The sequence below is a fragment of the Leptodactylus fuscus genome, chromosome 8 (genome assembly GCF_031893055.1).
Source record: "Leptodactylus fuscus isolate aLepFus1 chromosome 8, aLepFus1.hap2, whole genome shotgun sequence".
NCBI lineage: Eukaryota > Metazoa > Chordata > Amphibia > Anura > Leptodactylidae > Leptodactylus > Leptodactylus fuscus.
The window spans coordinates 71,315,861-71,334,058 of NC_134272.1; the positions used below are offsets into that span (position 1 = coordinate 71,315,861).

Below are 18,198 nucleotides of genomic sequence, written 5' to 3' on the forward strand. Positions count from 1 at the left end.
GGGTGGAATCCGCCTCCAAATCCATTGCAAATTCCTCTGTGTGAACTGACCATTTTTCTGGAAATGGACAAAAAGATGCAAATGTGAACTAGCCCTAAGACTTGGAGATAAGTTTTTGTTCTGTCAGAGTTCCCCTTTAAAAAACTCTTGTCCCACCCCCACCCCAGGGCACCATTGGATCCCTGACTATGATATGACTACAGAGGAAGAATCCTTGGCAAGCCTGTCAGTCCTTGCAGTGCAGCCTGGAGGAGATGAAACCTTAGCCGTGTTACGTTTGTCAGGGCCTCTCCCCCACCATAGGCACATATAAATAACCTGCCTATTCTGGAGCAGGGGGAGTGTACAGAGCTGCCACCTTCTTCCCGAGCAGTGCCCACTGACAGTGACAGGAGCGGGCAGCACCAGAGTGGGCAGCCGCAGCAGAAGAGACAGCCGCGCGCGTCCCCGAGGCCGGCGGGAGCGCGCCCTCAGCCAGCTCTGACATCACACAGCCTCAGCATGGCGCTCAAGGTGACTCCAACTAAAGCTGCTCGTATTGCATAATAGCTTCTCCATGCTTTGCCGCTTGCCCTGACCCAGCTGGCCACCATGCCAGAGCCCACCTCAGGCTGGAGCTGCAGTGCATGCCATGATGTCTTGTGCAGGCATAAGCTGGGGGTGGAGTGCTGGGTGCAGCCCGGGCCCTGCTACATCGCTGCTTGGTGCTGTCATGCTGTAGTGCTTGTTTTCTATGTGTCATACATGCCCATTGCATGTTGGCAGAGGCTGGCACCAGCTCTGTCCTGCCCTGTGTCTCTTGTGTGGAGCATGCTACCTGCTGTATACATCCCAGGGATGTCACCTGATCATAGTGTACAGGACGCCGGCATACACTAAACCCTTACTAGACATCATTTTTACGTAGATGACGCCAAATCCATCCATTTGCATTTGTCTAATTGTTAGGAAATGTTATGTGATGGATTATTATGGTGCCGTGATGGTTACGCTGCAGTTTATCACATAGCTGAACTTTTACTGTAGGTCGTAGAGGGGAAAAATGGCTTCAGAAATTGTCATTAACGTAAAAATGTCCTATGTCAAAGGCTGACGTCTTAGCGGGAGACTCTGACATTAAAAGCAGGCTTTTGGCGCTGTTCGCACTAGTGTCATGCTTTTATCCATCATCAGTTATCTTATGACTTATGTGTCTGTCATATCTATGAGTCATCCGTTTTTTGGCCTTATTCACACAATGGTCCAGTTTTGTTTTTTATGGCAGTGTCGCCCGTTTTGCATCCGTTTTTGACCCAACACACTACTTCGTTTTTAATTGATGTAAGGCAGACGTCAATCCGTTAAAGATGAACCCATTGTTTTCTATTGGGTCCGAAATGGACAACGATAGAGCATGGCAGGTTTTTTCTTAACTGTTTTTTTTTTTTCTGTCCGTTCGTCAAAAAAACCCGGACATTTGAATACACTCATTCACTCCCATTCCTTTCAAAATGGCCGTGATGGCTGTGAATAAGGCCTAAGACTCCTTTAATACAACACATACATTAAATAGACCCTTGGACGTCATATTGATAGGGCCAAGTTTGTAACCCTTTGGTATTTTTGTGTAGTGTTTTTGCTTTTTTACAGCATGGGATAGCGTAGCAGACTGCTCTATTTCATGTACAGGTGTCCAGTTAAACGGTACAGTAGACTTATTTTTTAACATAGTTGCCTATAGGTGACTGCATCCATTTTATGGGTCAGTTTCACATATATACAGGGACCTTTTCAGTGTCATATACTAGCTGTGCCCATGGGATGTAACGTGAAATGGATCTTACCCCTCGTTCACATCTGTATCTGGTAATCCGTAAGGGGAGTCCACATGGGGACGTCCCCGAACGGAATACGAAACGCATTGCCAAGCGGTGTGCAGTGAAAGCACATGGACCCCTATAAACTATAATTGGATCCGTGTGCTCTCCGCGCAGTGTCCGCATGGAACATGCAGACAGAAAAGTACTTTGTGATCTACTTTCATGCCCTCATGATTCGTGCGGGCAGCACACAGAAAGCACACAGACCCCATTATAGTCTATGAGGTCCGTGTGCTTTCACTGCACACCGCTTGCTAGTGCGTTTAGTAGACTGTTCGTGGGGGTCCCCATGCGGACTCCCTGAACGGATTACCAAACACACATGTGAACGAGGGGTAACTGACTAGAATAGCGCTCTATGCTATACCATTCTGATACTCGGATACATGGAATTCAAGACGTGACTTATCCAGCACATAACAGACCCCATTAATTGAGTCAGTTGGGTTCTCTCACAGTGCCCCCCATTTTACTGAAACAATATATGCTACCCTGTTTTTTTTTTCAAGCGAATATAATGGATTCTATGACGGAACCTCCAATATAGAAGTTTGTTTTGGAGCAGGGGTCTCCTTCTATTGTGAAACTCCAACTCCCATCATACCCTGACTGCCAGAAACTGGAAACTAGATTTGCAATAGATGGAGAGCTACAGGATTCTCTAGAGACTAATATGCTAGTTTAGAGTAATAATCCAAAAAAGGCGCTAAGCATGACACTAATTCTGCTGGGAACAAGTGGTCACAGCCATAATCTGGGTGTTTTTCACAACAAATCAACAATTTTTGCTCGCTTTCATTAAAGAGGACCTTTTACCACCTTCACAATCTACAGTTCTTAATAGCAGTTGCTTCACTGACTCCGGCACAGTTGGAATTTTTTCTCTAGCCCATACTATTCCGGAGCAATAAGTGCTGTTATTTTGGGTAACTGATATGCTAACTATACTCTCTGATGGCAAATGAATGCTATCAGGCAAGGGTGCGTGATTCTGAGCTCTGATTCTGCCTCTGAGTTGCGCCCCCTTGCCTGCTCCTGCCTGACATCGCTCACTTGACATTAGAATCTAGTTGGCATATTGGGCACCCAAACTGACTGCAGTGATTGCTCAGGAATGGTGGGGGCTAGAGAAATAATTCCAACTGCACTGGAATCAGCGAGGTAGCACCTATTAAATGAGAAAAGAGCTCAAATTGCTAGTGGTGGTGTCAAAAGTTCTCTTCAAGTATAGCAAACAACAATATCAGCCAAGAGCACACAGTTATCTCACTTCAGAGATTTCCATTGTCAGTACCATTACATTTGAGGGGGGAAGGGGTCAAGGGTGTCTTTGCATTTGGGGCATCTTTAGAGGGGTAGTACCCAAATACTTGACTAATTTTATTTATTCATGTTATTTATTACAGTTTACCAAAAGGGCTGATCCTGGAGAGTTGAAGGCTATCTTCCTTAGGGTAAGACAACTGTTGTTTATAAATCTTTATTATCACTCACAATGTTTATTGGAATTATTATGTTATTGTGGGTATATAATTGGACAATATCCTCTAAATGTTTATACTGAATATATACTACCAGTTAACCCATGAAACTCTGCAAGCACGGTTATCTTCAAGGAGGTGACATTGTACATGAAAAAGAAATCTGATGCACAAATGCACAGGATCAGCTGTAAATACTGAGCAACGTATGTTACCTACGTTATACCATGTAGTCAGACTAGGCTTCAGGCAGCCAATGGGAAAAGCAGATGAACAAATACACTACGCAAGCTGTGTATAATAAGGATAGGAATGAAGATATAGACTCGAATCATAGTCATGTATTTTTTGTATTATGTGAACTTTTATCAACGTAGAGACTTGTCAATGACAGATCCTGTCTGTGCAAATTTAAGCTGACCATACGCTATAGAGGATGGGCAGCCAAAATGGCCAATTCATCCATTTCAGACTGGGTGATACATTTTTTGCAGCTTTATACTGTTTGGTGTAAGTTTATACCTTCTATTAGTTGGCTTACTTTGCAACACAACTTTGCTCCGGAACGTCTGTACAATTCTGGCACACATTGTTACAACTTAAGCCCCTTTTTTCTCTACAAGCCTGCCCATTTTCTGTTAAGCCCCCTTACTGGGCCAAGCTGAAAAAAATATTTAATAAACACAATGTACACTATGTAGGCTAATAATTTGGCACAAAGTAAGCCAAGAATACTGGAGCATTTACCTTAAAGGGGTATTCCCATAACTCTTGTTCTGCAGCCTGAAGGCTCTGTACTCTCTTCACTTCCTGGATTTCTCACACATTGGTGGGCGGAGTTTCACTTGCTCTGCTATCTGCTATGTGGAAACTCATGTAGCAGAGCTGGCTTTGAGTGCGCTTGCATTGCATACAGAGGTATCGGACTCCTTATCTCAGCCCTTATCAGCCAAATTCAATTAAACCGGCTGATAAGTGGAAAAGCTGAAGATAGACAGCACAGTAATCCCAGAGCTCTCACCTCCCCTATATGAGGAGCTCTGTTGCTTGTCAGCCCCTCCCCCACCCTGAGAGCAGGAAGAAGCAGGCAGCTAGGTCACTTAACAAATGAGCAGATAATCCCAAGGACCAGTGTCAACAATGAAGTGAATAAATTAAGATAGCGGCCAAACAAAGCAGTTTTGATAAAGCAATGTATTTAGGAAAAGTCTTATATCCACATAAACTAGCAGTATAGATAGGATCCTTGTTATGGGACAACCCCTTTAATAAATTCGCCCCTGTGGCCATAGTAGATTCCGGTGCTGACCATGGTGAAGGTGAAGGTCACACCTTGTTTTCACAATACTTTTAAGGTTATGTTTTTGTGCCAAACTATACACGTTAAGATTAATGATATATTGAAATCTATATAACCCCAGATATTATGGCAGTGTCCCATTGGGGACCCGTAATAGTAATTACTATAGTACAGAGAATGGCGGCGCAGCGTCTTTTGTCAGGATGACTGTGCATGTTGTTATGTCTTTTTTTTACTTGTTGCTTTTAATAAATGGATTTTTCCCAATTTGTCAGACATATAGACCTCTTCTAAATGCTGGGAGTTGTGGTTTGGCAACAGCTGGAGAGCTACACGTTAGAATCTACCGTTAGAATTATGCCATAGGTAACAAGGCAATTGGATCGTTTCTGACATTTGGCCTAGGCTATAACCTTTCCATTCACTTAATGGCATACTTTAGATGTCTGTCTATGACATGAAAGTGCATTAAAGGAGGATATATCAGGCGCACAGACATTTTATATAGACAATTTACATTTTATATTCTTGGGATACTATGGGAAGCAATAGTCTCTTCCCATGTTCTCTGTTTTGTACATGATCCCTCCTGCCCTGTCTTGTTAACTCTAGTGATACAATTGGGCCTCAGTGTTTGGCACGTACAATATAGGACCTCAATGGAGCTCACAGTAATGGATAAACTCCCTCTAAAGTTATCTTCCTTGACCTATGGACAGTTCACAGAATAAGATCGATAGGTCTGCAAGTCAAGATCCTCAGAAAATCCAGCCAGACCACCTGACATCTTATGTTTGGAGCCTGACATTCCTCAAAAGATAGTGTCGGGGTCTAAAGGATCGGGGCTTGTACAATTTCAAAGCCCAGTCCATTACTCTTGACGCTAGGTTGACACTACCACTGGCCGTCCACTGTTCTGGTCTGTTGGAGGATCAGAACAATGGACAGATGGACTGCTAAAATAGTGGTTACATACAAAGCCAGAGGGACCTCCCTTTATTTGATGAGGTCTTTTTTTATTTAAATTTTCATGGTTTAATACATACAACATAAACAACAAAATGTAAAATACACAGCAAATATACATAGCAAGTAAATATTCAAGGGTTATCAAAGCGTTACAGTATACGGACCCCCCCCTTCCCTGTAGCCTACAGGAGATAAGTTACCGCTAGAGGTATCTGCTAGCGGCTTCCACTCCTCATCCAATTGACAACATAGACACACTCAGAGAAATTGAGCATCATTGCATATGGGATGTTGGGGGTAATACAGCTATTGAACGTGTATGGCCACTTATGAGACCCATGCAGATAGACCTATAATAGATCCGTGGTCAGTACAGATTTGTAATGTGGTGCCAGTAGACCGCTCTGGTTCAATACTGTTTTCCATAAGCCTCTAAGTTGCACAGGTTTCCCTTATGGTTTCATGTATTTGTTACAGAAAAAGGTCCATGTTTCATCATATGGCGTGTTAAAGAAGACCTGTCACCAGGTCTGAAAACCCCAATGACCTACAACCTCCGGCACGGTCATCCTGAGCATTTTGATGTTTTTGTGTCCAAATCTGTTCAGCTATTCCAAAGATATAAGCCTTTTTATTGCTGATGCAAATTAGGGCCTACTAGCCAAGTGGGTGTTCCATGGAAACCACAGTGTTAATGCCCACTTGACTAGTATACGCTAATATAAGTCAGCAATACCAGGGCTTATATCTTTGGAATGGCTGAATGGTTGTAAGTAAACAAACCACTACAATGCTCAGGGTTACAGCGCCGATCAGATGATTTATGTATCTGGTGTTCTCCCCTCTAAGCATTGTATGGTTCCATATAGGGGCATGAGGGTCACCTATGGCTGCTCAATATTTTACCGTAAATATTCAGTATAGGGTTAGAGGTATCAGGTTTCTTTTATAGAACTCAAACCCCTCATGTATTATTGCATTATTGTTATAATCTTTATGTCACAATTTCTTTTCTTGGTATATAGCACAGGCACTGTTTGTATATATGGAGTACAGTCTTACAGTGTCTATTCTTTTGTCGTTGCCAGTACTTTCCATTGCATCAGCCACACTGGATTATTATACCATGGACCTGCAGTAACATGTTATTAACCGGTTTCACCACTTTGTTAGTACAGTGCGGTCCTGGCCCACATACCTAAGAGGTCTTATGCAACTTGACTCCCTCCCCATGGCCTATCCTTCTCTGTATGAAGGACGACTGAATGTTGTATCATTACAAAGCTTTATTGGATACCAGCCAGCTATTTATGAATGGTTGCTGGACAGATCAGTGACCGATCGACGCGAAAATCAATGATTTATATACTGTTTAACATCTGAGGATTATGGACTAATCTTCATTATATAACTCTTGGTTCTGTTTGTGATGTTTCCAAGTTTTCTTGGCAGCGGACTTGGTCTTCATTGTTTTGAATTTGTATGAAGTATGCAATTAACAAATTGACAGGACATTTTGCAATCTTTATGTATATATATTAGTATATAAAGGGCTTTTCCCGCCAACGGGGGATAAGGTCCGATCACAGGTGGTCTAATGGGACCCCCAGTGATCAGGAAAACCATGCTTTGCTCACTTCTGATGGAGATAGCCATTCCGGATTCTCCTAGAAGTGAATGGAGCGGTGGCTGAGTGTGCACACCTCCACTACATTCACAAGGAGCACTCGGGGACCCCTGTTGTCGTGATCTATGGGGGTCTCAGAAGTCAGATCGCTGGGGATCAGACACTTATTCCATCCCCTGTGGATAGAGGAATAGTGGATAGTAGTAATAATGTCCTGGCACTCATCCTTTATATGAAGAGTGCTGCTATACATAAATAGATAGGTCCCTTTGTATTTTGATATTGGCGTTCGGCCTGTTTTTTTGGGGGGGAGATTTTGCTATACAGTCATTAGTTTTGGACTGCAGGACATGAATACAATCTTTTGTTTTGTGTTGTTCAGTCCTGCTCTCTTCTTTTTGCATCTTAAGTTCAATAGATAGATATATATGGGATGATTGATTTCATAGATGGAAAGCTAAGAAGTGGACAGATACTATTGATAGCTACCCAGATTTACTACTGTGATTACACCTAGACACTGGCATAAATTTGGCGCAGTGTGGCTCATTCGTAAGGGCCGTTCACACTACCACTGCTGTCTGTCCAGGGGTTTCCATCCTAAACCCCGGGGAAACTGGACAGCGGTCACCTTTTAAAACCTGTTCATTTGCATGGGTTTTTAAAGGTATACGCCGGTGTCCGTATGCAGCCTCTCGCCTGGAGTTTTTTGCAGGACTTTGTGTCTGTGAAAAAAAAAAAAAATGGTTTCCAGGTGTAGAGGCGGCATACAGACACCCATTCAAATGAATGGGTTTTAAAGCTGTTCACCGGCAAACCGTCCCCTGTCCACTTTCCCCAGGGTTTAGGACAAAGACCCCTGGCGGTAGTGTGAACGCTCCCTTAGTGCATCTAGTTTTTTGACATGTTATACATACTATTTTGGAATTTCATAAAAATGGGGTGTGACTTATTCCGCCACAATGCACCAAAGTAGTATTGAAAAATTCAGGGTCAAAGTAAACCAACTAAAAAGTTGGTATATTTATCATCCAACATCAGCCACTGTGATAAATCTGGCGTATTTTCAGACTGCCTGTCGTTTAGACTGTTTAGTGTCAAGTGTATTCTCCCTTTAGAGGCCTCCGTCTCCCCATTGTATGTTTTGGCAAACAATTACTCAGTGAGCTTACTTTTGGTTTATTTAATAAAGAGGTTGTCCAGGCTCAAATGATATTTTATTAATTAGGCCAAGGTAGGTGAAATTTAAAAAACAAAACAAAAAACACTCACCTGTCTCTGCTGCTTCACTGCCTCCCTGCACGGACTGGTCCTACTGCTCGGCTGTCTTCTTTTTAGGAGTTCTCGCCGGTTATGTTGTCCCAGGTCCTTTCCTGAGGCTGCAGATAGGCCTCAGCAGTCATGTGCGGTGGGGACGTCCACTGGAAGAAAACAGTGGAACTGTAGGCCGGACCGTACTGGGAGGCACCGAAGCATCGGGGACAGGTGAGGGTAGTGTTTTTGTCTTTTTTTTTTGTTTTTTTCCCCCACATCACTTGCCTAAATAAAAATTAAAGTTTTAGCCTGGACAAGCCCTTTAACACATGTCGATACAGTCTATATATCTTGAGGGTCATGTTTGGGTTTAGTAATTGGACACACTTTTATTTTATGGGATATAACTTTCAGTATAATAATATTAGAATAAATGTTTATAAATAAAGAATTTATAAAAAAAAAAAAAAATATTAGAATAATTCCCAATAACTATGCAATGCATAATGCAAATACCCGGTGCTCTACTTTTTAATTTTTTTGATGTGACTCCTCCAATTCTGTGCTCTGGTACTCTGAGCCATTCCCCCTGTTCCTGCATGGACAGTCCGAAAGCAGGTTGAAGGCTATTTAACAGAAATGAATCGGAAACTGGGTATCGGACGAGCTGCATCAGATGCGTTAACCCCTTCCTGCTGCAAGCATTTTCGGATTTTAGGTTTTGACGCTCTGTCTTCCAAAGACCATTACTTTTTTTTTTTTTATAACTTTTTTTTCCATTCGCAAAGCCATATGAGCAGTTAATGTTTGTCAGGACACATTGTACTTCGAGGTTCCATATAATACACTGGAAAGCTGGAAAAGAGTTCAGAATGGGGTGGAACAGAGGAACCTGCAAAAGACGTGAATGCCAGACAAGCCTGGGAACCTTCAATAGGCTGTTACTGTATCTGTCATGCAAATGACTCGCCACCCCTGGATCTCATTCTGGGGGATCTACCCCAAAAATTGTTCCTCGCTCAGCTTTGACTGAGGTGTCAGGGGGATTAATACCTGCAATCAGTTCCTAAGTGGCCGCCATATTTAAATACCTGCATTATGTCGTACTATTATGGCGCATGTCGGGAATGAGTTAAAAGGGATGGCACCAAATATTTCCACTATACATTATGCACGTATTGTGATTTTATTTATTTATTTTTTGTGGTCTTGCAGACTGGAGAAGAGTAAAAAATTCTACAACAATTTAGATGCAGGTCAGAATATTCGGCTTCACTAGAAGCATTTGTAGGACTGTAGAAATTGTGCAAGATTGACTTTTAATATATAGATGTCTTGTATGACCTGTCTGTTCCGGGTTCTGGGTGAGAATGTCTTTGACATTTGAGTGAAATGACGGATTTCATGTATTGTAGCGTTAAAATGTCTTAACTCTTTCTGTGCTGCAGTGTATAGCATTCACAGAAGAGGCTTTGTTCTGAGTAATATGTAGTATATGAGCCTCATTGACAATCCGTGTAAAATTCTACCAAGTACTGAGCAATGTGCAGTATTGTTCCAAAGTGGTTTATAACCTATAGAAGGGATCTAGTGGATTGAAGATGGCAGTGACACTTGGTTGATGGCCCAGTCTGTGCAGTGAGTTTTTTTTTTTTGTTCGTTTCTGCACGTAATAGGCTAATTAGGCTTGCTACGGCCAAGTGGGTGGTGCTAGAGTGTTTGCTCAAGTCAAGGACTGCCCACTTGACAGTACAGAGCCTAATTATCATATTAGGTGCTGAAACTATCTGCACTAATTGCTCAGGAATGGTGCGTGCTAGAGAAAACATTCCAACTAGGCTGGAATTAGTGGGGCAGTTCCTATTAATGGATGCAATGAGATGGAGGTGGTGAAAGGTCCTCTTTATAGGGAGTCTATATCCACCTACATCTCTATTGAACCCCTTATATGCAGTGTAAGAGCTATTCATGACATAGTGAATATACCTGGGTCAAAGTGCAATCTTGCTATCAGGAAAATAGGGATCACAATGTACTTTTTTTTTTTTTTTTTTTTTTATCTATCAGTATGTCTTTGTAGGATGGGAGGAAATCCACACAAACATGGGGGAGAACATACAAACTCCTTGCAGATGTTGTTCCTGGTGGGATTCAAACCCAGGATTCCAGCGCTGCAAGGCTGCAGTGCTAACCACTGTGCCACCATGTTGCCCCTGGAAAATTAATTTTTAATCCATATGAAAATGAACCCTTTAATTCACCTGACTGTGTCTGCCAGAGCATTCATAGTCACCCCCACTCTACCCCGTGGCCATGCTCTGGCAGGCATGGCCACGTCCTGGGTGCAGCTCTTTTGAATATAGATTAGAAGTCCACTTTCTTGGCAGCAATATTACTTTTTGACGCAAAGAGGTATGCATGCTATACCACTAACTGCCCATACAACAGCGTATAACTGGATTAGAAGAGATTTATGGCAATAGTGGACTCCCTTTCAATAGGCAATATGGCTCACCAGTATGTCTGATGGTGCAGCTCATCCCATTCATTTGGCTAGGAAACCAGAGGTCAGAATCCTATTCATTAGACTGGACACTCCATCATGTACATGAGGCCTAAGTGCTTATTTCAGAGTTCCCATTCCTTTTGAAGCCACTTCTAGCTTTGGCTAAAAAAAAAAACTGCAGCAAAATCTGCAGCTTTTTTGCAACGTGTGGACTCATCCATAAGGGGCTGAAATGTCTACCAAGTTCTTACAGCCAGCTTTTCTAATAATTCTGCGAGACTTGACACCCTCAAGAAGTCTCGGTCAATTGTACAATAGTATAGTTTAGCTATATTGTGCAGTAACATAAAAAACAAACAAAAAAAACCTGTCACTTTGCGTTCTCCATCCAGTTTTTGGACAAAATGTACATCACTTATTTTATGGGCGTTCTATTATTGTACTAAGACAAAAGACATCTACATAGAAGAAATGTATCATGTAGACATCTATTGTGCTGTCAGTGACATATATGCAGTAAATTATTGATATTATACTACACCTTTCTTCCCCGTGGCAGAAAACCAGCACACCCATGTTCTTGCGTATGTTTAACCCCAAAATGAACATTTTGCTTTTGTATACATATGAGTCTTATACAAAGAAGCTGCATGTAGGTACGCAGAGTCCTGTTGTGTTGCAATACGGCGCCACCCTGCATTGTATAATATACTCGTATAATTATATTTGATTTATTTTTGCTACATGTGAATTATGTACTAGATACCAGGGCTCACAAAGATACACTACTAAACCAATACATTCCTAGAAAGCACAGATGATCACTGCCTGGCTAAGGCATAAAATAAGAACCTATACAAAGGCATATTCTGAAACGTATGGACCTTCTTGGTAAACCTATGCTTTGGACCACCACCAATATATTCATGCCCTATTAAATATGATTATGTAATACACTATAGCAGTGATGGCGAACCTGTGTGTGGTCCACTATGAAGCAGATTGGACTGAGTGGGGGCCCTTCACTATTTCTATCTCACAGTATCAGTTATATAGCAAACATGTAATATTATAGCTCATAATAACATTGCATGATCACTATAAAACAGATCTGTGCGATGTAGATAGTTAACATTAAAATTATACCAAATGCAGTACAAAATTATTTCTAGAATTGAAATCTCTTAAAGGCTTATTCACACGACTGTATTTTGCGGGTCCATAATTGTCCGCACTTGTGGGTCCGCACAGTATTAAGGTTAAATTGACGTTTTGGCACTTTGCAATAATTTAGTGGGTTTTGGGTTGCAGTTTGGGCACTCGGTCTCTAAAAGGTTTGCCATCGCTGCACTATAGCACCTATATAGGCAATAAATGTGGCGTTTGGATTTATAGCATCTGTAATACATTGCTATAAACTATATAGTCAACTCATTATTGCTTCATAGTGCAGGAGATTTGTTAAAGAGGGCCTTTCATGTTCTTGGACACATGCGGTTTTATATACCACCAGAGAGCTGACAGTGCACTGAATTCCCGTTCTGTGCATGGGGGGCTGGAGATATCAGTGCTGTTAGTTTTGGCACTGATTTCTGCCCACCATCAAAAGAACGTTCCTGACAGTCTAGCTGGGCTGTGAGGAGCGCCCCCCCCCCCCTCCCGACAGTAATTGTCCATAGCCTTGTACTGAAGGGGATGGGGCATTCTTCACAACTCTGTGTCATTGCTGGGCGGTATGGAACGCCCCCTCTGACAGTACAGGGCTATGGATAAGTGCTGTCAGTAGGGGCGTTTCTCACAGCTCAACTAGACTGTCAGGAACGCCCTTCTGACAGTGGACAGAGATCGGTGCTGAAACTAACGGCACTGATATTTCCTGCCCTCGTGCACAGAACACCCTTTTGAACTGTACAAGGTCATCTGAATCGATCCTAAAAGCAGGCCTGACTATAGCTTTTCTGCTGTCTGAGGCAAAAATTGAAATATTGCCACCCCTTCCCAAAGCTGAAAAATTATGCTTGGGTGCTACTCAGCACTGAAGCCATCTGGGTGATTCATCACTGAGCCCTCATTGCATGCACATTTAAAGAAGTCATGGACATACACTCACCTTCAGTGCTCAACTTAAAGGGATCCTATCTTTCAAACCCTTTTTTTTTCTAACTTAACACGTTGGAATAGCCTTAAGTAAGGTTATTTGTCTCCTACCTTTCGTTGTCTTCTCCGAGCCGCCGTTCCGTAGGAATACTGTTTTTTGACGGTATGCAAATGAGTTCTCTCGCAGCACTGGGAGCGGTCCCCAGCGCTCAAACTGGACTAGGGGTGTCCCCAATGCTGCGAGAAAACTCTCCAGCGCTGTCTCCATCTTCTTCTGGAACGAGGTCTTCATCATGTCTTCTTTCAGCGGTGTCTTCTAACTTCTAGGCCTAGGGCAAAGCCGACTGCGCATGCTCGCAGCCACAAGAAAAATGGCCACTTATACAGTATTGGAAGTGGCCATTTTCTCGTGGTCGGCGGGCATGCGCAGTTGGCTTGCCCGAGGCCTAGAAGTTAGAAGACGCAATGAAGACCTCGTTCCAGAAGAAGATGGAGGCGGCGCTGGAGAGTTCTCGCAGAATTGGGGACGCCCCCAGTGCTGTTTGAGCGCTGGGACCTGCCCCCAGCGCTGTGAGAGAACTGATTTACATACCTAGAAAAAATGGAATTTCAAGCAAACAGCGGTGCGCAGAAGACATCTAAAGGTAGGAGAAGAATAGCCTTTCTTAAGGCTATTCCGACGTGTTAGAAAAAAATGTCTTTGAAAGGTAGGATCTCTTTAATGAGGTTGTCCAGGAATTGGACAAACTCCAGAGGAGCCTTGGGCAGATGTAAGATTAAAAAAATATATATACTCGCCTGTCCACAAGACTCCGGTGTCTGTCATCGTAGCCCAATCACAGGCCTCAGCGGTCTCTGATGTCATTCATGATGTATCTGAGACTGGAAGAGGCTGAAAACCGCAGAGTATAATAATAGCAGTTCTGTTTCAGATGTGTTTGGTCCAAACAAAACAGCTGGGTGAACCTTGTGAGGTGTATTACGCAAGGTTCGTCCAACAAGTACTCTCCTTAGCACCCCATCAGGGACTCGGCAGTCTACTACCTGAGGCAAGATACTCTTCTTGCCTCGTGGCAGATGCTGCCCTGCCTTATAAATTGTATAAAGTTAGACTAGACAAATGAAAGATGCACCAGAGTTGTTGTCCAGCATTTGTAGACTGTCTATGCAAGATTTCACTGTCTAAATCTTAGACAGGATTAGTAAATCTTCCCCAATGTAAAAATAATATATACAATAAGACGCTAGAGACGTGACCTGCCTGCTGTCCATAATGTCAAGCTATTCTATACAAATGCAATTTCTTTTACATTAATATTTCTCTGGATGATTCCGGATGGGGACGGTTCAGAACTAAGCTGTCTATTGTTTCTGAGTCTAGTTGTGCTCAGACAATTGTATTCAGTAGTCAGCAAGTGGTCTGAACCTATATATATAAGAAAGAACACACATGCAAAGTTGTTCACAAAAGAAAGATGCAGCTGAACCCGTACATTTTGTACAATGAAGCAGCCGCTGTTCTTTTATAGACATGAAACAAAGGAGATAGATTTTCAGATCTGCGCAGGTTTGTCATTCACATGCCACTGTGCTAGAATCGAAGCCTCTTTATCCAGTACTTATAGGCTACCAAGACGCTTTAGAATGTTTGTAAGAACAATGGAAAGATTTCATGAGACGCACATGAGAAAATGAACATTTGGGCAGACTGATACAATTATAACATATACTCCGATTATTCCCTTGTCTGCGCCAAGAATGATCCCTCATATAGAAGTGAATAATCTACTATTGAGCTTATGGCTGGGTTCACACCAGTGTTGGCGCTCCGTATGGGGATACCGTTTCCCTTTCCGCATGAAAAATGCTAAGAGAAAACCGATGCAAGCAGCTCTTTTCTCTCCGCATTTTTTGCCCTTTTCGGGCAGAAACCAAGCAGATCCCATTATAGTCAATGGTTTCCGCGAGTAACTGCTTTTTTAAGCGGATTAGGTTTCCATTTGGGGGGGGTCCCCGAACAGAAACCCAAATGCAGATCTTTTACCTTTGGAGAGTTCGAGTTGCTTTTGTATTGAAGGAGATTAGAGTCTACTAGCCAAGTGGATGGTAACACTCCATGTTGCAGAGAAGATCCAACTTCAGGGCGGGTTCACACCTGCGCCCGGTCTCCGCTTTCGGGTTTCCGTCTTCTGCCCGAGAAACTGGACGGGAGATGGAAACTGGCAGTCAGTTTTCAAACCCAAGTTTCCGCCCATGACCGTCTTCTGCCTCTCTGTGGTGAAAAGGTTTTTTTTTTTTGTTTTTTGTTTTTTAACCAGACACAAAGTCGGATATACAGGACTTTGTGTCCGGTTAAAAAAAAAAAAAAAAAAAAGGTTTCGCCACGAAGACCAGAAGACGCTCATGGTCACCCGCGGACACTGACTGCCGTATTTTCCGTCTCCTGCCCAGCTTCTCGGGCAGAAGACGGAAACCCACAAAGTTTTGTTTTCGTGCGGTTGCTCCTTTAAAAAGAAAAATGAAGCAAGTTTACAAATAGTCTTTGTAACCTCCAAAAGCAACTAGTTGTCTTCTCTACAGGTTAGAGAGAACTAAAAACATTAGGATGACGTTGCGAAAATGCAGCACTTTTTTCGTTGCAGATTTTGCTGCTATTTTTTTTTTTGAGCCAAAGCCAGGCGTGGATTAAGCAGAAGGTAGAAGGAGAAGAAGCTTCCTATATAGTTCCCATTTTCTTTGTAGCCATTCTTGGCTTTGGCTCAAAAAGCAGCAAAATCTACAACAAAAAAGCTGCTTTTCCGCAACCTTGGGCTTCAGCCTAATACTTTTCTTTTGAATTCTTTGTGCATAAATAAAAATCCTGCAAATGCAAACTGTGAACAGGGCCTAATTCACCTTCTCCCCATTTTCCAAAAACGACATCTTTTCAGCACAGGAAGGTGATTATAGTGGGAACAGTCTAGTTTTCTTGTTCACATTGTATTACAGATCTGGAGGTCAGCGCTTCTTGAGGTCAGCACTGGTCAAAGGTCGGTGACTCTGATCTAAAGATAGAAACAGTTGTGTTCTAAATGAAGGACTTGAGAATAACCGCATGCTACCGCTTTGCTTTGTTTAGTCACACATGGTGGAAGGCTGGCACTATGTATACAAGCCAATGGGCCATTTTAGGTTCTTAAAATCTTTACAACTCTCTGTAAGTACTAAATATGACAACAGGGCGCTTTTTTGGACAGGGCTGTGCAGCCAAACTTGAGGCCAGTTTTGGGTTCAATTGGGGTTGAAAAAATGTTATTGACTTCAGCTTCAAAATATAACAATGAATTATTATATATCATGAAAGAAATTTTTTGAGAGAAGTCCTCAGTAGTTGATACCTTTTTTAATGGCTAACTTAAAAAGTTTTTTGATGACATATCGAGCTTTCGGGACTACTATAAAGGTCCCTTCATCAGGATGGTATAACACAATTTCTGAAGGTAGGCATATATATACACAGAGAAATGGAGTGTTAGATGCAAAATAGATGGAGAACAGAACACCATGTAAATAAACAATGAAAACATATATATCAGTTCACAGGAAAGTTCTCTGGGTTTATGGCTTCTTTGATCAGTGACATGGTGTCTAGTGGTTGTAAAACGTCATAAAACCCTGGGCCTGGTTTAAACCCCTCTGAAGCGTGTTAAAGGTCGTCATGAGTTTAATCTCCCATATGAGGCGGATCTTTTCTGCTCTTGAAATTCCCTCTCAGTACCAGGATCTTCATATCCTGAGTCATGTTATGACTTTCATTGCAGAAGTGTGTTGGCACAGGGAGGTCCAGTCTCTGTTCTCTAATCGTATGTCTGTGTGAGTTCATCCTCATCCTCAGTGACTGTCCTGTCTCACCTACATACAGGCTTTTCTTTTATTATATATCATGATATACAATTATTAAGTTTGTATAATTAGATGCAAAACTTGTTACTTTCATATGGATTCGATCCATGGCTTTTTTTTTCTGAATTTTCTAAAGAGGAGCCTTAGGTCTAATGCACGCAGCCGAGTGTGCAGGCTGAGGCTCTCCCGAGGGGGCGTCCGATGCTTTGTTCCGGTGATTACAGAGCAGGTCCTATCAGTGTTATCAGAACAGAATGGATTGGAAGGCCCCATAGAAGTGAATGCATCATAAATCTTGACACTCTGATGTCATTTCGAGTGTCATCTGAGTTCAAACTGCTCCTTTCCATTGACAATCAACTGTGTGCACGGGGCCATACTGCTTCTGTCTGGTCCAAAAGGAATCAAAGCCCAGACTTGGACCCTACCGAGCACATCTGGGACGAGTTGGATCGCCAAACTAAGGGGTGCAGCAGCCGTCCAAAATCGGTGAAAGAACTTACCTGTCTTCTCCAAGCCGAATGGAATAAAATACCACTAGCCATCATACAAGGACTTGTGGAAAGCATACCCCGGAGGGTTGAGGCTGTAATTGCCGCTTGGACTACAAGTGTCCAAATTCTTATTGGTAGAGAGTGTATATATCCCAGACTGGGTTCGGCAGCACTCATCATAAGTGCACAACAAATAAAAGTCTTTATTGGGGTAAGATCACATGGGAGAAAATTAAAGAGGACCTTTCACATCCTCTGGCACCTGCGGTATTATATACTGCTAGAAAGCTGACAGTGTTTTGAATTCCTGATGTACGCCTGGGTGCCGCAGATATCAGTGCCATTAGAAGGGCAGGCCTTAATGCTCAGTGCCATTGCTGGGTGGTTAGGAACATTCCACCCTTAGTACTCTTCCATAACATTGTACTGTCAGAGGGGCCATTTCTTACCGCCCAGCACTGACGCTGAGCATTAAGGCCCGTCCTTCTGACGGTGAAGGGATATTGCGTTAGTTTCGTCACAATATCTCTGGCTCCCAGTGCGCCTACTGTCAAAGCTGAATTCCACGCACTGTCAGCCTTCCAGCAGTATATAAAACCACCAGTGCCAGAGGATTTGAAAGGTCCTCTTTAACTCCAGGTTCAGACTGGGTTGTTTGGTCAAGATTTTGACGCGGAATCTGCATCAAAGCCCTGCTCAAAAAATCACCTCCCATTGAAAACAATGGGA

The 18,198-nt window shown here is 42.6% G+C and overlaps 1 protein-coding gene across 1 annotated transcript in view; it reads left to right on the plus strand.

The window, feature by feature from the left end:
• Nucleotides 1-360: 360 nt before the first annotated feature.
• SLC25A12 (solute carrier family 25 member 12) overlaps nucleotides 361-18,198 on the plus strand; it is an 89,717-nt gene continuing 71,879 nt past the window's right edge. The window contains exons 1-2 of the mRNA XM_075284178.1: nucleotides 361-513; nucleotides 3,266-3,313. Coding sequence (XP_075140279.1) covers nucleotides 502-513; nucleotides 3,266-3,313 — 60 coding nt within the window. The 5' untranslated portion in view covers nucleotides 361-501. The remainder of the gene's footprint in view (nucleotides 514-3,265; nucleotides 3,314-18,198) is intronic.